The 20,724-nt window shown below is 46.0% G+C and overlaps 1 protein-coding gene across 2 annotated transcripts in view; it reads right to left on the bottom strand.

Moving 5' to 3' along the window:
* Positions 1 to 19,721, bottom strand: part of SMAP1 (small ArfGAP 1) — a 179,713-nt gene extending 159,992 nt beyond the window's left edge. The window contains exon 1 of one of the 2 annotated variants that reach the window (XM_066604375.1): positions 19,482 to 19,721. In XM_066604375.1, the coding sequence (XP_066460472.1) occupies positions 19,482 to 19,599 (118 nt within the window). In that variant the 5' untranslated portion in view covers positions 19,600 to 19,721. The remainder of the gene's footprint in view (positions 1 to 19,481) is intronic. The other variant, XM_066604383.1, reaches the window with a different exon arrangement.
* Positions 19,722 to 20,724: the final 1,003 nt, after the last annotated feature.

Raw genomic sequence — 20,724 nt, 5'->3', positions numbered from 1 at the left:
CTGAATTTTAAAACTAAATCGTACATCCAGGGGCTTATTTACCAATACCGTCTAAAAGTCAGACCGTGCAAAATAGACTAGACTGTCTTAAAATGTGCCAGATGTATCACTGAATGATAACTATTGAATTCTAAGACTGTCTAGTCTACGTTTAGGAAACCTATTAGCTGGTTTAGTTTACACCAAAAATTGCGTCCAAACATTTTTTGGGGACAAGTCAAAAAAATTGTCCAAAAGTGTCTAAAAACACACAATAAATGTAGTGCAGCATGTGTAGGAAAGTTCTCTGGTGTGATCTGTGCCAGAAAACCGTCGTATTTTGAATAGTAAATAAGCCCCACAGTGTCCTTGTCTGAAGTCAAATCACATAGCGCCGGTCTTTTCCGCTCCAATGGTTAATGAGGTCTAAAGAAACCGCAGACAATTGATAAGCAGACAGCAGACTGGTCTTAAATAATTAATCCCCAAGGGTTCTCGTAACATTTGCGAATCCCTTGTCTTGTGGCCTTGGCTATGCAGACTGCTCACGTTAGAGATCAGTATTCTGCAATGGCTTCACAAGGGACGATATGGAGTAGATTTAACAAAGCATAACAAGTGCCTATGAGCTCAGCAACCAATATGTCCAAAAATACCCAACATTTATGTATTTCTTCTTTTGGACTGACTACACTCCTCCGACATTACCGGAATAAGATGGTCACCTCATCCTTCTAGAAATAGAAGCCGTTACTTGGACACACCACTTCTAATGAGAGGATTTAAAAGTCAAGAGACAGAGGTTTGGATGCAGAGTCTGCGAACATGATCACCTGATCTGCCTACATATTAGTATAGTTATAAGAATCAAAGCTGAATGATGTGATTGATAATATACAGAAATATGGATACTTCTCAGGTATATGGAGCCTACTCGGACAGTAGACTGGCAAAGGAGGACACCTTACAAGTCCTGGTATCAGGGAAGACGTGTAAGAGTCCGCTATGGAACAGAATGCATTAGGTTAGGACAATTGTATTGCCACAAGTATATGTTCCCCATGCAGGGCTATGGAGGAGTAGACATCCCAGGATGGTAGATGGTCGTGTAGCACTCTCAAGCTTTAAAATATACCTTACTCATATAAACACAACTGAAATTTATGGCTAAAAACAGGGGGAAAAAAAACTAAAGTGTGATCTGATAACATTTGCAATATTTGGTAAAAATATGAGTAACAATGTATTTGAAGTAATTGAATCTAGGGAATTGTTTGATTACTTCACAATAGAAAAAGATATTACATTGTTACAGTATTAGTGTAGCTTGACACCACCAGAAGCTAGGGGTTTGACAGGGAGAGCGCCCTTCTCACACCCCCCAGCTCCCGATTGGCGGCATTCCTGAAGGAGCTGGAAGGTCTTTAACCAGCGTGTAGCAGCTGTGGCTCTGCTGGCTCAGTGCTCCGTTAGCCCACACTACTATGTGCAATGATGTGCCGAACTGGATGGCGGAGTGCAGATATTCACAGCGCTGTCCCCGGAGGGTGCAGGTGTCAGTGTCCAGTGGCCGCTGTTCTGGTAGTTTTCGCAGTCGCCTTGGAACGGAGGCCACAGTTGTAACTCTGCCATCCCCACTTTAGTGCCATGTGCGGCTGTCAGGTGTGAGGACTCCCCGGACTCCTGTCCGCAGTGTTCATAGTTGTGCGGCAGTCGCTAGTCTCTGAAGCCCGCAGCTGTAATTGTGCAGTGGCCGCGCTACAGCCATGTGCGGTCGTTGGCTGTGATGTGCTTTGCAGAGAGCCCTTGTCAGCGGCATCCCCGCGGCCCTGCCACTTCCCTGCACACAACCTTTTCTTTGAAGTCCCAGCCCGACTGACACTGCGCTGAACAGTGTAGCGCTGAAGACTGTGCTGGGGGAAGGAGAACTGTCACTGCTGGATACATTACATTCTGCAACCTAGCCCTGGGAACTGCTTGCAGCCGCTCCTGCCGCGTGGCCTCCCTGCTGCCTACCCCGCTCAGCGCTTTAGCACCTGAGGCTTCAGCGGGGGCCGCTCTCTCAAATACAAGTCCAAGGAAATGTAGGCTAACGTTAGTGGGCTGTCAGGACCTGCAGCCCAGCGTCCTTTGCAGCCTATCATGTACAGGGGGCGTCACCCCCTGTCAATCTAGACTCCACCAGCACTTGCTGGTGGCGTCAAGATACACTAATACCCATAGTAACATAGTACATTAGGCTGAATGAAGACAATGTCCATCTAGTTCAGCCTGCTTCAACCTCCCCTTTCTTGTTGGTCCAGAGGAAGGCAAAAAAAAAAAACACGCCAATTTAGCTCATTTGGAGGAAGAAAATTCCTTCCCTTGATCAACATCTCAGATCAACAACCCCGCTGGTCACCTAATGTCTATATCATGTAATATCGTAGCGCTCTAGAAAGACATCTAGTCCCCTCTTAAACCCATTTAGTGTATATTGGTGACATCCGTTTCTCCTGCCCATGTGCATAACCTTACATTTATCAATATTGAACATCATTTGCCATTTATCTGCCCAAGCCCCCATCTTATCTAGGTCCGTTTGTAGCCGTACCTTGTCCTCCATTGCATTGATTATATTGTATAATTCCTTATCACCTGCAAATATTGATATTTTACTGTGCAGCCCCTCTATCAGGTCAATGATAGTGGAAGTGGACAGCTAAAATAAGGTATTAAAGCAAAATGGTGCAAATTATCATGGTTAAATAGATCCCTACTTTACTAGGAATTGCCAAGACTATGGAATGTGGGAGATGAATAAATTTGGTACAAGGAGGGCAGAACAGAGGTCTAAGAAATGAAAATGGAACAATATTTGACAACACAGAAAAGCAGTTCAGGTTGCTAGATTAGGAGTATTCTAATCACACTGTTAAAATATGCCATTTTAGGCAAGGGTAGCTGGGCAAAAAATAAAGTAACAAGTGTCATAGCCTGGATATAAGGCTCTCTTGGGAAGCGGTCACAAGGCTTAAATAAGTAAAAATGAAGAAATGGAGAGCAATTTTTCCTACAAAGCAGTTCTTAATTGTAAAACAATCAAATCAATAAAAGGAGTGTCAAATGTTACCATCTGTATTGTTACTGGACTATTATATGAAAGTGGATTAAGGCATTGTAAGAAAAAAATCTGAATGCAGAAGTGTAACAGTGAAGGAGCAGGCGGGAACATGAGGTTTGAACATTTAGGGAAAAGGTAGTCAAAAAGGATCTGCCACCTCTCCTCATGTGTCTGTTTTTGTAAGAACTTGTAATTCCCATGGCAAAACAGTTCTGGAGCCTCTTCACCATTGTTCCTCCTAGGAACATGGGAATAAATTGGCAACTGGGTGTTACCATCCCTTTTGTCATACAGCTGTGTCCTACAGAGTCTCATACTAAATCGGACAGCGCCAGACTAACAAGTGGTTGCACACAGTTGTAGATGGAAAAATCTGCACCGCAGGTCAATCCTTGCAACAAAGTTTTCTGCAACGTGTGGAGGACATTTGTAAAGATCTCATCTACTTTACTTCTCCTGTATGATGCTGTGGATTCTGTTTGTGGACATCCACTCAGAAAATCCACAGCATTTCTCTCCTGTGTGGATGCACTTTTAGGCCGCCTGCACACATGCGGATTTTTGCTGCGGAATCCAGGGTGGGCGTCCCCCTCCGGGTTCCAAAACAATAACACTCCATAGCATGCTATGAAAAAAATGATTCTTCATACACATGAACAGAAAACCATTCTGGTTTCCAGTCGCTGATGGAAAAAAAGAAAGAAAAATGGGAGCATGCTCCATTTTCTTGCGATTCCCACACAGACTGCTTTGGTACTGGTGTATCTTGCATCCACCACTAGTATAGGTGGAGGCCAGCTAGGCGACGTCCACAGGTGGTGATTAGCTGCTGGCGGCTGAGAGGATGAGCTGCTATCCGCACTACTTACACTGTAGCTTAGGTGAGACGCCGGAGATGCGAGTGTGTAGCCAAGCATCTACCCCGACACCGACCCCACTGCTGTAGCCGTCTCGCTCCTCTCCCATTGCCCATGGCAGTGGCAGTCTTCCTTGTATGCCGGTGGGCACACGTCTGCAGCTGTGAGTCGGGTGCGGCGGCTTTGGTTGCGGACTCCCCAGTAACTGTCCCTGGAACAGCGCTCCCAGCGTTTCCTCCTACCCGGCGGCATGTGATCAGTGCTCCCTGCTCCGCTGGCATTCTCCCCTCTGCAATGTGCGTCTGGCTGTGGTGTCAATGTGCTTCCCCGTGCAGTGTCTAATAAATGGATGCTTTTATGGATCTCTGCCTCACGAGCACAGTCCCCGGTGGCCTCCCATGGCAGGTGGTTGTGGTGGCCTGTAATATTTACCCCGCTACCCTGTCAGTCAGTTCTCTCTAACAGTGCAATGCTGCATTGCAACGAGGGGCTTGGGCGGGGCGTTACCTGCAGCCAAACCCCTCACTTCCGGTGTCAACAAGATACACTAGTACCGACTGCTTCCATTGAAGTCAATGGAAGCCGTCTGACCCATGGTCCGTCCACACTGTCGGGCTGTGGATTCCAAAAGAAAAGAAAGCGTTTAAAAAATAAATAAAATTTTAAAATGACAGGTCAGGGCCAGATTCCATGCAGGATCTCCACAGAATCCGGACCTGCTGTGTGCATGAGGCCTTATTGTAGTGACTGAAGAGATGTCTTCACATGAAATCTGTAACAGTTACTGCAAATCCAGTTTAATAATACCACCAGATTAATAGATCTGCCACTGCGCTCCCGGGTCCTGAAGTACAATGACTGTGCAGCCTGCACTTGTCTGCACAGTAGTTGGTCATCCAGACTTTCCCTACACTGAATATAGAGAACAGGAAGTGGCTGTCAGCCATATCAGCGCCAATAGCACTAATGCCTCCATCTCCCAGAGGCTCGCCCCTCCTAATCTTTCACCTGGACTCTCTGCTACAAATATCTTCTGATAACACAGCCTCTTTGAAAGAGGACTACAACCTCTATTAGTGCATATCTGCATTGTATACTCATTAGTTGACGTGGTGAAAGATAAAATACTTGTATAATATACCAATATTAAGCGGCAATATGCAGTGCTAATATCGTATTTAGTAGGGCTGATACACTATTAGGAAGGTTGCATACTGAAGGCCCTTTTACACGCAACGATTATCGATAAAACGTCCGAATGACTTGACAATATTTTTGTATAAAATTACATGCACAGATAATGACTTGAAGTCATCTTTTTCCCTCAATAAAGTAAACTCAGTAGGAGCTGGTTGCTCAGGTTGGCGTGTGTTAATGCAAGGGATTATCTGGCCGGCAGGATTCCATCGTCTTCTACAGGCATGAGTATCATTGTGTATGGAAGGCAAACAAACACTTTCCTCCTAAGTAGACAAGCCGCTCAAAGGATGGCATGAAATTAAACGTCTTTTGAGCGGCCCGACGCCTATTTTTATGCCGGCTAAAAAACAGCGGTAAACGACAAGTGAACAAATAGTGCGCCACTGCCCACGTTCGCATGTAACGATTTGGCCGTTTTAAGGAATTTTTGAGCGATAATCATTGCGTGTAAAGGGGCCTTAACACTTCTCTCGATTTGCAGCAACAGATATAAGCCTATTTACAGCGAATGGTAAGATTGGAGTCAGAGTACATGGTCACAGATGAATGTAGTTATTCAAATTCTGTCATGTTATTGATTAGAAGTTCTGCTAATATGACAGCAAACCGAAACAATTGCAGGTTACATGAAACCAGCGGAACTTGCTTTCTGTATTTACAAGCAGATTAGATTACCAGGAACCATCAATTATTACAAAGCTCTCTTTTTATCCTGCTCGTGTGAACAAGTCATTTTACAGGGACAAGTATAATTTTCAGGCTTATTTTGTGTTGCTTCTTCACATTTCTCCATTGTGAAGAGAGGCTGCCATTCAAGTGCAAGCTTTATTAGATGAGATTAAAAATCTCCATAGGGGAAAAAAAGAATTAAAAAAATATATAAATTATATACATACACATACAATGCAAAAATTAACCTGCATGGACAACCAGAGGCGTGTTGCAAAAATACACAGGGAACACAGGACAGAAACTTCACCCCATCACCCTGAAATACAGACAGACATTGCCTGTCAAACAGAACCCCCACCCAGAAGAGGGCGATCCTGCATATGAACCTCTTGCTCAAAAAAGCCTCCTTGCAACCCCGTATTAAACCCCAATACCAAAGCATACAGGACTAATATCAACAAGAGTACAGCATTCAACATATTCCATAAATATATACTCATTTGCATCCACATGCTGACATAACTGAATATTAGATACCGGTCCTCCCAAATATACTGGTTACCTTATGAACTCCTAAAATACTTTTATTAGTCTCACCTACATTATTGATAGCCACATTATTGGCTTTTTAGTCTCATCCACCATCGTATGTTTCCCTTGTGACCTAGAATTAGTTCTATGTATATTGTACTTGAACTACTCTACTATTTATCTGAAGAATTGAACATACAGATTGATTTGGCATTTACGTTTAGGCCTCATGTCCACGGGGAAAATCAGATCCGCTGCAGATTCTACATGTAGAATCTGCAGCGGGTCCCTCCTGCCCCGCGGACATGAGCGCTGAAAATAAGAATTTAAAAGCATTTACCTATCCGTAGCGGGCGGCGAAACTCTGCTCTTCCTCACGGCCGGATCTTCATTTTGGGCCGGCGGATGAATTCCTTACGCCGGCGGCACATCGCCGGCACGTCGTCGACGTGCCGCGCGCATGCGCCGGGCACATCCGCCGAGCCGAAGCAAGGGAGATGCGGCCGTGAGGAAGAGAAGAGCTTCGCGGTCCGCTGCGGTGAGTAAATGCTTTAAATTCCTATTTTAGGTCTCCCGCGGATCCGGACGGCTTCCATAGGCTTCAATAGAAGCCTGCGGGAGCCGACCCCGCGGGAGACCCGCACGAAAATGGAGCATGGTCCAGATTTTTTCATGCTCCATTTTTTTTTAAATGCCTTTTATTGACGATCCGCGGGTATTTATCTACCCGCGGGTGGTCAATGCATCCCTATGGGGTGCGGATCCGCGCGCGGGAGATCCGCTGCGGATTTTAAATCACATTTTGCCCGTGGACATGAGCCCTAAGGCATTTCTTTTAGTATTGTTTGTTTGGTTTTCTTTTGAGGCGTATTGAGGTTTTTTTAGGCATATTTAATGAAGGTTACATTTTAGTCTTTTCTAGGATTCTTTTGACTTGCATATCTCATGAACCCGCTGAAGGTCACCAACTAATTTCCCAATGTACACATGTTTAAAGTTTAGTTTTCTTTGAAAGGAGTTGCACCAGAACAAGTTATCCCCTGTGAAGAGATGGGGAATAACCTGCTGATTGGTGGGGTCTCATCGTCGATCTGAAGAAGGAGCCCCCTGTGTTGGGCTCTCCTGTTACTGCAGGGGTTTACAGTGCACCCCAAAGTGACATCACCCTCAATCAAGCACTGGCCAAGCATGTACAGTCAGCGCTCTATTCATTTCAATGGGAGCAATTGAAATACCCAATATATCTCACCAATTTGGACTGCCACAAGTGCATCCCAGGAAATTACATTATCATCTCCTCAGGGTTTATCCATAGACCCTAATACTCCTATGCTGTAGCACCTGCTTGGTGTTTGAAAACCTTTCTGTTTGTATGTCGCACGAGATTGAGTTTTTAAATATATTTAATAAAGGTTATATTTTACAGATTAAGAATCCTCACAGTGAAGATATTTGCGTTATCCAGTTGATTCTCTTCTGCCTCAGTGAAAATTATTTAGGGTATCCATTTTGGGGTGTAAATCCTCATTTTCATGTGCATTATAGAAAAAAATCCAGTGTTTAAAATTACGTATTTGCAAAAATATGAATTTTTTTTTTTCTCATCTAAATTGCATTAACTCCTAAAAAGAAACTGTAGGGTCAAAATACTCCTGACACCCCTCAGTGAATACATTAAGGGGTGTAGTTTATGGGGGTATCCATCATTCTGACTCCTATGAGCCTTTGCAATCTTGGCTTGGTGCAGGAAAATAAAGTGTTCCTCAAAATGTTAATAATTAATGTTAAATTTGTACGGCTCCTAAAAAATGGTTATAAAAAAAACCGAACATTTTTTCCAATGTGCGCCCAAAATAAAAGTTAACAGATGAAAATATACACCTTATCAAAAATTTCTATATTATGTTTGCACATATTTGAGATATTGCAGTTGGACATGTGAAAAAAAATACCGATTTTTTTCAAAATGTTCCCAAATGTGTTGCTTTTAATAAATATATGCAAATTCTACCGGTCTATTTTTTCCGCCTAAATGAAGTACAATACGTGGCGAAAAAACAATGTTGGAATCACTCGGATCTGCAAAACCTTTACGGTGTTATTCTAGGTTAAAGTGACATGTCAAATTTCCAAAACTTGGCCTGGTCATTCAGGCGCAAACAGGCTTGGTCACTAAGGGGTTAAAAGATGATTTTCAAAGGTATGCTTTCATAGGGAAGTATATGGAGATGGCAGTAATTGCTGGGTGTGCTCCTGTAGTTAGTGGAGTAAGGTAGAAAATGCTGACCGGTTCCCTTTAAGTAGTCTTCTTGCATTCTGAACAAGAGTAGTAGTGAAGAAGTAATTTTGGCTATGACGACCTGTCATTGAGGTGCGTACATCTGAGGCATTGCTTTATAATTTGGGGTTTGTAAAAGTACATGTTGCCTAAGAAAACTGCAAGCAAACCCTTCCTCGATCCGATGCACTAGTTTGTGATTCCACGTAGAATTCCATGGCCGACACAACATTACATAAGTGACACGTTCATCCGGCAGCAGACAACTGTGCTTACAGTAGGAGAGGTAACACAGGGCCACTAATCTTGTAATCCCACGGCCAGGAGGAGGGAGCGCAGACAAGCAGTGCTGGGGGGACCGTTACCATTAAGGCCTCTTCATGACTGTCACTTTGGAGCAGAAAAAGAGAATTAAAACAAACGTTGCTATTTTTCCCCAGACCGCTAGATTTCAATGGGTTTACAAATAAGAAATGCTTCCAGCTTGGTTCCGCTTTTTTTTTACCAGAGCAAAATAGTACCGTCTGCAATTACAGAACAGAAAACCCACTGAAATCAATGGAACAGAGGGAAGGAATTAGAACTGCAAGAGTGAATGTGCCCTTTAACTCCTTGGGGACCAGCTTACCTGGATAAGCAGGATTACTGCCATACAAAGTTTATAGATTTTTAATTTATTATAAATTTACTACTTTTGTACAAGAAAACACATTTTTAAGGATTGAATCTGCATCACCACATTCTAGGAGCTATACCATGTTTATTTTTCTGGCAGAGGAGCTCTGTAAGGTCTTGTTTTTCACGGGAAGAGATGTAGTTTTTATTGGTAACATTTTGAGGTATATGAGTTTTAGATTGCCTCTCAAAAAATGCAATAAAAGCAAACAAACAAAAAAAACCCAGCAATGCTGGCATAACTTTTTAAGATCATTATTACAGCATTCACCATGTGAGATCAATAACATATTTTTATAGTCAGGGTCATTATGAACATGGTAACTCCCATTATGTATTGTTTTTATTGCCCGTTGGTACCTTGCAATCACATTGTGGGGTGACAGAAAGAGCCCCCTCCCTTTGTCATCTGTTTACATGTTGCAGATGCTATTGATTGTGGCATGTAAGGGGTTAAACTGCCAGGATTTCAGGGTCCTCCTGCCCTGACACAGCAGGATCAGTAGTCAGCCAAGCCACCTCCTTATAAAGATGTATGTGCAGGTGTAAAGCCCATTAGTGACAGCCATAAAGAGACATTTTGGTCACTAAGGGGTTAAAAAGAAGCGTACTTCACTACGTCATAATTTAGCATCTTCTTGGCCCTGGGGTATGCCAATCAGTAGCAACTCACGCTATTACTAGCAGCAAGAGGGGCAGAGAGAAGATTCAGCCATGGTAACCAGGGGTCCGGCAGCCCCTCCAACAAGATAGTCACACACAGACACACGCCATATATCAAGTGTCTGGGCTCTAAATAGAGAGACTTTACTTCAAATGGTTTTCTGAGGCCAAGATATTGATCTATACTCAGGATGGCTCATGAATATCAGATTGTTGGGGTATGCTGCTTGGGACCACCATCGATCAACTGTTTTAAGAAGCCATAGTACTTGCACGAGTGCCACGGCTTCATCTCAGACATGTGAAATCACGTTCATCGGTACTTGGCCTGTGAGCAGCTCAGTCCTATTTTAATGACTGAAACTGAGCTGCTATACCAGGCACAGCCACTATACAATGTACAGCGCTGTGCCAAGCATGCACTGAAGTGGTACTCACTCAAGAGCTTTGGCTGCTACAAGCAGCTGATCGTGACCCCTGCCAATCTGCTAATGACCTAGCCTGAGGATAGGTCATTAATATCCTAGTCTCTGAAACACAGTTTCAGATGTGTCAACTGACAGCTTATAAGGGCAGAATATTCAGTGGCCTGTTAGTCACGGAGTAGAAGGACCAGTGAGCTGTCATGAATCCCCCAGATCACAACTACAAGTCTCCTGTGACCCCTAATCCATCCAATATGCAGCTGTAATACATGGCCTAGGGCAGCACCCTCCGATGACAGATCACTTTAATGCACAGGAACATTTCCAAGTGTTTCTGAATCCTCACTTTGACCTGAAGCACAGCTTAAAAATAGACATTTACTGTCCCCTCTCGTGAAGGACGTTCTTTAATATCCCTCTGTGCTGCGGAAGACGTCTTAACAACCCAGCTCCGCAGACTTGTGGGAAGCAGACGACCCAAGATGTGACCTACCTTCATGGAAAGGTGATGCAAGACATCGGCGGCATTTCCCAATACTAAATTAAGCCCTGAATATAAAAGACTCCCTAAAGATTCTATCAGACGTCATCTTGTGTAACACTTGGCTATACGTATGTACAGTGAAGCACCACTTTTATAAGTCACCTCCACGGCTCCCTGTCCAAGCAGGATTAACTAGGGAGATGTTGGGATCAGGACGGCTCCGGCTCCCTGCAGCTGACCCACTGCTGTCAGTGGGGTACATGGGAAATGAAGAGATGCTGCTCTACCACTAGGGCCGTGAATACAAGCCACTGATTCCAACGGTTCGTTCACATAAGCGCATTCTGTGGGCGCATTTAGTTTGTGCAAAAAAATAGCATATATCACGCCAGCCTAATTGTCCCTTTATATGAAGTGGAGCATGCTTGTGTTTTTTAGTAAAACATGCACCTGCGAGCGCAAATCTGCAACTTGATTGCTCAGATGTCCTTACACCCGTGTGACACTGGCCTTAAGGCTGTATTTCTATTCTTACTGAAGAAGCAGCTATGTAGGTCTCATAAGCTTCACTTTTCAGAAACCGATCGTAACCCCTTCCAATCCAATTTTGGATTCAGAGTTTCCTAAAAGGCTTTCTCTTTTTGCTGTTATACAACAGTGCCATCTGCTGGCTAAAGCCAGTGTGTGTGCGTCAGTGAGGATCCGACAGCCGAGTGGCTGGCAATAGATGGTAAGAATACCCTGTCGGACGTCTTCTGACATTGGAGCTGTACAAGCTTCAATCAGAATGTAGGAAGACGTCAGATAGTGGATTAGAAAGGGTTAAAAACCATGTATGAGGCTGGGCTCACACGTCTGGATTTAAATTGTGGATACTGCGATCGCTGTCCGCGTGGACTTTTTCCGCAGTAAAACGTGGGCATGGAAAGGCATGCATTTTCAAATTTTCCTTCCCATTCACCGATACGAATTGCGTATACCACGAACGGAAAAAAATCACAGCATGCTCCATTTAGCTGCAGAATCCGCACGGACAGCCTCCATTCATGTCAGCGAAGGCATCTTTACACAATTAGCATTGCATATAGACTGCCGATACCCTCGTTATCGCTAAGCGATGGTGTGGGAAATACAAACCAAAAAATAAATAAATTTACCACCACCTGAGAATCTACAAGACAGAAGTATGGCCACATCTCTAAGTAGATGGAAATATTACCAAACCGCTTCTCTCTGACGTCTTATTCGCTAATTATGGCAGTTTTACACTTCGGGTGGAAATTCGCTTTCAATCCACTTTCAAAGAACCCCATTTTAACCCCTTAATGCAGTCCAATATATATCAGCCTGCTCCATACCTGTCCGGTGTTGGCGGTCACAGCATTTAGATGCTATCAATTCAGACAGTAGTATTTAAATAACCTGACAAAGACCTCCCCCCCCCCCCCCCCCCCCCACTCCCTTGTATCCCAAATGGCCACCACACAATGAAATAAATAGGTACTGTTCAGGTGCCATGGTAACCTGGGGCCCTGTGAAGGTCACTAGGGCTGCTGAATATTTCTGCTTATTAAGCCGTGCCTGTGGCAGGCCTTACTATAATGCCTGTAGAAATACAATGTACATATTATTGATTACACAATTACTAGAATTCCAGGCCTCTATGTGGCCTAATAAAAGGAAAGAATAAAAATATCCCGTCAGCCGGTAACAGCCAGTGGGCACCACTGCCACTGCTCAGGTCATGCAGAAGTAGCGTCACCTGACCAGTAGCCATCACTTACAATTGCTGCACAACAGGGTATTTCCCTGTTTTAGACCCCATAGGAGGTGAAGGAAAAAAAACACTGTGCTGGTTGAAATCAGCTGACGATACCTAGTTGAATCCTAGTCAAAATAAGCGCTAATGGTGCCTATTTTCACACAGTTTTTGATGCAGAAACTATGTGGATTTTGAAGTCGAAATTTCCGCACCCCCAAGAGGGAAATGAAGCATTATACACATATCTCCTTGAAATAATAGAATACGGGACACAACAAGACCCCATTGTAGCCACTCTCTGCTCTGGCCACTAGAGGAGGGTCTGAACATGGGACTCTACGCCATTAAAGGGCTTGCACAACCTCAACCAAGATACAGACTAGGTGATAAGAATCTGACCAGTGAGGGTCTCACCATCGAGACCCCACGAATCCTAAGAATGAGGGTCCCATGTCCTTCCACCTCCTCATGACTGTGGGCTCATTGCACCGGACAGTGAAGAGGAGACTGAATGAAGTAGTGGACGCACATGTACAGCGCCTCACCATGCATTCTCAATGGCACTACCGGTGATTATAAATTAATAGAGCAAAGCTACCCGTGTGCTACCACTACTTCATTCAGTCAAAATGGCCCAAAATAGCTATTTGAAGTGACTTTTCCTTCACTTGTATTGGCAACTGTATGTTCTTTCCTTTAGGCCAACTGCACACAACCGGATTTGAGTTGCGGTATCCGCGAGTCGCCCGCACGGACGATCTGCAGTATTCTGCACACATTGAAAACATAGAACATTCACATATCTGCTCAGATGAGCGATAGCCAGTACGAATTCTGCGAGAGGATTTAAAATCCCAGCATGCTCTATTTTTGTGCGGAATCCGAACAGACAGCTTCCATTGAAGTCAATAGAAACGGTCTGACCCGTGGCCCATCAGCAATTGGCATTGCCTAGCAACAGCGCAGGAAAAACAAATGTATTTATTTGTTTTAATCTGTACTCTGCATGACCGACGGCGAGCGTCCGCGGTCATCTGCAATACAGGAAAGAGGAGGTACGCAGGGGCACCGGCTGGACTCCTCTGAGGCTCCCACAAGCGGTATCCAGATCGCCCCTGCAGCGGCCTGACTTGCACAGCGTTCCTATATCAGCTGCAGTACTAATCATACATTCCAGCCATTTCCATCAGAACAGTGACACAGCTGCTGGTGACGAGGAACATTATCGGCTTCCTGCAGAGTCTGACACAGACATCGCCAGAAGGTCATCTCACTCCCACACCGCCGGGCCTACAGACAAGTAGGATGGAAGGGCTAGAATATGATAACCAACATGCCGGGCGTATAGAAGGGAAGTCTGGATGCGGCTGATGCCGGAAGCATTAGATACTACAGCACCTACACAGGAACTGGCTCAGGGACACAAAATAATAGTCCTAAGGCCTCGTTCACACAGGCGACAAAGTTGCGCGATTTTCGTAAGGTGCAACTTTGACAGTAGGAAATACTACTGTCAAAGCTGAAATTTAAGACGACTGCAGAAAAACAAACAAACAAAAAAAACACACATACATCACCTCTTCTGCGCTGTCAGCTCGGCCACATCTTCTCCCGGGTCCCTGGCAGTGATCTTCTCTTCTGGCCAGGGATTCAAAAATCCCCGCCTTCTGGAAGCACTGGCTGTGATTGGCTAAGCATCAGCTAATCACAGCCAGCGCTCGATGAATGACAGTGATTGAACCAATCACAGCCATTCAGCGAGTGCTGGCTGTGATTGGCCAATCACAGCCAGCACTCGCTGAATGGCTGTGATTGGTTCAGTCACTCCCATTCATTGAGCGCTGGCTGTGATTGGCTAAGCGCCAGCCAATCACAGCCAGCGCTTCCAGGAGGTGGGGAGAAGATGATCTGTGCCCGAGACCCGGGGAGAAGATGCAGCCGGGCTGACAGAATATGTGTGTTGTTTTTTTTTCTTCTTAAGCTACAGTGTATTTCAAACCTCCACCGAAAATCCTCGCATGCGGTGCTTCGAAGTCGCGGTATCACCGCGAGAAATAGCAGCGATATCGCACGGACCAGCAATGCGATATCACTGCGATTTTCTTGCAGCGGTGCTGTGTCGCCCGTGTGAACAAGGCCTAAATGGCACATCCTCTGATTTGACTAAAGCCAGCAGTGGGGCGCTACTACCGTGTTTCCCCAAAAATAAGACCCTGTCATATTAATTTTGGCCCCCAAAGAGGCACTAGGTCTTATTTTCAGCTGTTTTATGGTACTTACCTAGCAGGTTTGGTCCACATCCATCACGCCGCTTTCCGGAGGTCTGCGCTGTTCTTCAGTCCCAGCCATTCCAATCATCACTTCCTGGTGACAGGATTCATAAATCCCACCTCCAGGAAGCAATGGCTGTGATTGGTTCTCAAGCACCATGCTCAGCCAATCAATGCAGCACTCAATGAACCAATCACAGCCATCACATTGGTTCATCCAGCACTGCATCGATTGGTTCTCCAGTGCAGCAGCTTAGCCAATCACAGCCATCGCTTCCTGGAGGCGGGATTTATGAAGCCAGTCACCAGGAAGTGATTATGTAAGAGCAGCTAGGACGGAGAGGAACAGTGCAGAACTCTGAAGAGAGAAGCGTGAGGGACCTGGACTGCGCCTGATAGGTAATGTAATCAAAAAAAAAAAAAAAAATAAGACCTACCCCGATTTCCAGGGGGAGCTTGAAATATAAGCCCTACCCCAAGTATAAGCCATAGCTACACTACATGAAAGAAAAAAAAAAAAAAAAAACTCACCACGCAGGCGCAGTCCCTATTGCTGCTCTCCAGGCGCTCCAGTGTCTTCCGTGTCGTCCTCAGCGATAACAGAGCATTCTCTTTCTGGTAATGTGGGTTTGAATACCCTGCCTCAAGCAAGAGATTGCTGTGAGTGGCTCAGGACTGCAGCCTCAGCCAATCACAGCCGGTGCTTGTTGAGCCAATCACAGCCATTCAATGATGTAATTCACTGCATGGCTGTGATTAGCTCAGGACGCTGGCCTCAGCCAATCACAGCAATCTCTTGCTGGAGGCGGGGTATTCAACCCACGTTACCAGGAAGAGAATCTTCTGTCAGCGCTGAGGGTGAAACAGAAGACTGCCGGAGCGCCTGCAGACCAGCAAGAGGGACCGGGACGGCGCCTGCTAGGTATTAAAACAACCTCCGAAAATAAGACTGTGCCCTTTTGGGGAAAAAAATTTAATACAGTCTTCTTTTCGGGGGAAACTGAAAAATCAGAGTAGGTCTTATTTTCGGGGAAACACTGTAGGATCTGTTAGGCCCATTCTTTTTTGTTCTTTTTATTAATGACCTTATGGATTGGATTGATAGTATTCGCCGACAATACAAGACTTTGTAAGGTTCTCTGCCACCATGTTTTTGCACCCCTCTCTGAGGGCAACATAAGGTAGTGCCTGTCACACATTGTTACAGCAATGTGTCTGCGGTATTGATCTGTGAAGTAATTTGGGAGAAACGTACCTTTTATCATTAGCAGCACATGCATAAAGGACTACTTAAAAAAGTCATGGATATTCATTAGCTGGAGGATAGCCACACCCACCAGCCCTCTAGCCAATGATTGACAGCTATCACTGTACATAGCGGGACAACTGCCAATCATTGGCTGGAGGGCGGGTGGATGTGGCTAGCCTGCAGCTCATGAATATGCAGGACTACTTCTGTGTTTCTTGTGGAGAACACCTATCAGGTGCTAGAAGACTTATTATATCACCATGGGATTCTCTACCACACGAGGTACTAATAGCAGATACTATGTCAGTATTTAATAACAGGAGCTAGATGCTCATCTAATAGCGAATGGCATGCAAATAACGGTGTATAATGCATCATGGGGGTGGAGCCTAGTGGAGCGGTGTCTGTTCAGCCCATGTAACTATGTATGTAACTAGGTACAATAATGCCCTCATAAGAGGAAGCAGCTATGACCTTTTATCCTACTAAGGCCTTGTTTAGGAGGAAGCAGGTTATGCACATAGGGCTTATACAATGTTGTTGTTGGCAGTTCACGACCCCCAGCGACGACCCCCCCCATGTTTTTCAATTTTGAACAGCCCCTTTCAGTTGTGTGATATCCATGGAGCAGAAGCAAGAATGTTTCCATTAGCTGACAGCAAGCAGAGTTGATGCAAATAGTGAGAAGCATAGCTTTACCAAGGAGTGCCAAGTATTTTCTCCTCCACAACAGCACTCAATGGCTGAGTAGAGGTATCCACTGATCAATGGATGCCAATAGATGACTAGGGGAGTCAGTCCAGCCGTGGAACAGCTGCAGCGCATCGTCAGGCCGCACATACCATGCAGTGACAATGGCATTGGAAGGAAAGAAGCAGATGTAACAAATGACTAAGCCCTGGATGACTCCTGCAGGCATCTAACAGGGCCAAGATGATACTATGAAGCCTTCAACAGATGCAATGGGCCAAACACTAAAAACATCCAACAAACACACTTCCAACATAAAAGCAGTTTACAGGCAGGTAACCAATATACTCCGTGCTCCAGCACACCGGTCTATTTCATCACGTACTTCCTGCGTACTCACATGGCACGCCGCAAATTGCCTGTAGTTACCTGCTTCTTACAGTTACAGTGTGGCTAGTCACATATGACGACAAGAGGTTAAATTCTTGTCACCATATGAAAATTCTTGGTCATTTTTCCTCTCAAATGTAACCAGGTATGCCTCATAACAGCAACAATAAAGCAGGACATTCCGACAGCATTCTTACATGTTTCAAGCCTTACAAAACACAATTCTTGAAACACGTAAGATGCTGTCACGATGACCAGCTTTTATTGATGGAGTTTTAGTAGAACAATTAAAGTTGTAAACTTTACTAATTCCTGGGGACGAAAGCTGGGTATATCTCTAACCTCATCTACTAGCTACATACTCGCTACCAATGTAGCACTCTTTCCCCTACACCTACTGGGTGCTACTTTACATCGGACCTTGGAGAGTGAAGAAATCACTGTTCTTTGGTGAATCCTTTATTTTCCAGCATTCTTTAATATCTCAGATCTCCTCTGTGGACATACGGTATGTAGATCTACTCAATCATACATGTTTCAATGTGAAAAGGAAAGCAAGCTACTGTTCGGCTCCTCAGTTGCCACCACACCCCCTCTGGCAGCGGCTTGGGATCAAAGGATCAGAGCCTTTTTTTCTCCCCTCGATACCCACTGGAATGAGGCTTCCATACACAGATCATGTATCAGATAGGTTTGTGAATGGGCACCTTGACCTACTTGCTGTGCCACTTGTTGGCAGTATCCAAAAAGAAAGAAGTGACTTTTCGGGTAACCTGTATCCTGGAGCGACACCTCCACATATACAAGCAGTCTTACGACCAGTAGGGTATGGAAACTATTCAGGACGCCCCATAGTGAAGCATTAACTACAAGTTACACACAGGTAACCGTCATGAATACTTAACATTACTGAGATGTCTGTGTGCAGCTGCAGGATTACATGACAGATACAATGACTCCGCAGACAACTATCCTGTAGTTCTACATCGGCGTTTCAACTCAAGTCCTCTCCTACGAGTCATCCGAGGACAGTCACGGCGGGAGGGCGAGTGATGCCCTTACTGGGATGGAACGGCCAGGTTTGTGAACCCCAGCGGACACTCACAACTAGGGGGACTCTACAAGTTTAAGGGAACCTGCCAGTGCGTTCATGGTGCCCAAAGCCGGAACATACATGTACGGTGCCCCCTGTGGGTGGAGTCTGGAATGCCGCAGTGTTTCATAATAAACACAATTTTTAAAGTCCGCCTGAGTGACTCAGGAACGGAGGTCTTGGGTCAGAGGGCGACACGCTCTACCCGCATGTTGGCACAAGCAGTAGCTCCATTTCCAAGTAACTCAGGAAAAAGAAAAATGGTGTTTTTTCTGAAGCTCGTCAGCGTTTCCCAACACTCCGGGCTTATTAGGTCACATCCTCTCTTCCTGAATGGACTAATTCCCATGAATCACAGCATGTTCTATCTCTTGGGGACCCTTGGAACGCCTCGCCCATGGGACCCTAGAAGACACTGCATGCATTCGTATGTGGTGCCACGTCTCCTATGGAATCAGTGGGAAACACTTGTGACGTGCGCGAGACAGGAGCCGGAGGAGAACAATTCCACAGGCGGAGTTCCTTGGCCGAATATGGCGCTCGCCTGGGTGTATGTTGCCTTATCTGTACGGCTCACGCTCCCCGCGGTCGGCCTGCGACACGCTCCCTTTAACTAGTAACCCATTTGCTGCAAGTTCCTGTTTTAGAAGACAATGAAGAGGGATCCCATCAGCCCTGATCAGGCGCACACAGCATAAGGAGGGGGTCTGCCCCAGAAGAGAGTGCAAGGAGTGACCCCACCTCTAGATGGCGCATGGCAGCCCCTCATGTGACAGAGTGCTGTTCTACTGCCCCATGTGGGCATGTGAGGGGATCACACAGGACCAGTGAGGGGGACTGCAGGCATAAGGGTGGTCAGCGGTGGTGTGAGGGTACTAGCAGACGGGAAACAAGGGAACGTGGCGACACGGATGGCGCAGAGGGCCAGAGGGGCACTTTATTCCTCCACAATGACCAGCAGCAGTGACACTTCAGCTGTGAACAGCCTTTCACAAGCTGCTGGCGGTGCGGGCAGACGGGGTGGCTTATCTACCCAGGACAGGGACTGCTGGCACATATCTGGAGAGGGCAGGAGATATATATATATATACACACACACACACACACACGTTACATATATGTGGGGCTGTACACACATGCCACCCAGCAGCTGCTCTCACCTTTCGCCTCGCAGTCGGCGCAGTACTTGTTGTCGTCCTCCCGCAGCATCCTGGACAGGATGGCCTGGTGCTGCTCGTTCAGCTTCTGGGCCTTCTCCCTCTCGGAGCGGGTGGTCATGGTGCTGGGTGATGGGCTCGGCGCGGAGGTCAGCGGTGCTCTCAGTCCTCGGGCTCCCCGTCCGCCGCCGCTGTCACACACGACACTTCCGGGAACCTGACACTGTGACGTCACTGCCCACGTCACTCAGCAAATCAAGGCTCGGCCGGTATGCTGACGTCTGTCACCACCACTCAGGCCCCTCCCCATCCGGGACAGACTCCCGCCCCCCGCCGCTGTGACAGCACTATTGTGGGCGGGGCCAGCTGTTGACTCATATAGCACCGAGCAGGCTGCAAGCAGTCGTGCCCCGGGCACAGGGGGAGCTGTAGAGGGGGGACGGACATCCTACCTCACCCCAGGGCTGTGGTCAGCAGAGCAGACTGGCATGAGAGGGGCGCAGGTAGCAAAGGTGATAGTAAGGCTGCTAGTACAGGGGGCGGCACCACCTCTCCCAACCTGTGTGTATGTAGCCAGCCATATTTGGTGGGGGTCTCACCCCTGCCCGCTGGTCACCTGTTTGGGAAGCAGTAAGGGGGTATCCCTGCGCCTGAATTGGTCTGGGCAGACCCATTGACTATAATGGCATCTATTCACTTTCTGCCCCGCTTTTGAACAGAAGAGAAAGTGGGGGCTTTTTCTTCTGGTATTTGAAACTAGATCCGTAATGGAACGTCCGACTGGAGGCTCCAACGCAGATGTGAGAGCGGCCTTGTCTCTAATGACTACTTCCAGTCCTGCAGGCCGGTCTCATGCTCTGCAGCGGACAATCCTGTAGTAGTCACAATGGCCACTATAAATACTGCAAGAATTTGGATGGCCTGTCCCAAGCATACAGCATCAGTGTTAAAAACTGCAATAAAGTAGTAATCTAAGAGCCGTTACCTACTAGTGTAGCTTCACTTACTGCTGGGTGGTGGTGGGGGCACCACTAGTAGAGAGGAGACCATGTGTTGGTCTCAGTGTAGGATCTACCCCTGGACAAATAATCTTTATATAGCGCCACCATATTCCGCAGCGCTTACAAGACAGGGGAAATAAAAAACAAACCACAGTTACATGTAGTAATCAGTTGATGGAAACAGTAGGGGTGAGGGTCCTGCTCCAATGAGCTTACATACAAGTAATGGGGTGATACAGAAGGTA

This window comes from Eleutherodactylus coqui, chromosome 1 (genome assembly GCF_035609145.1).
Source record: "Eleutherodactylus coqui strain aEleCoq1 chromosome 1, aEleCoq1.hap1, whole genome shotgun sequence".
Taxonomy (NCBI): domain Eukaryota; kingdom Metazoa; phylum Chordata; class Amphibia; order Anura; family Eleutherodactylidae; genus Eleutherodactylus; species Eleutherodactylus coqui.
Note: the sequence above shows the minus strand (reverse complement) of the source record. Positions and strands in the feature narration are given on the sequence as shown.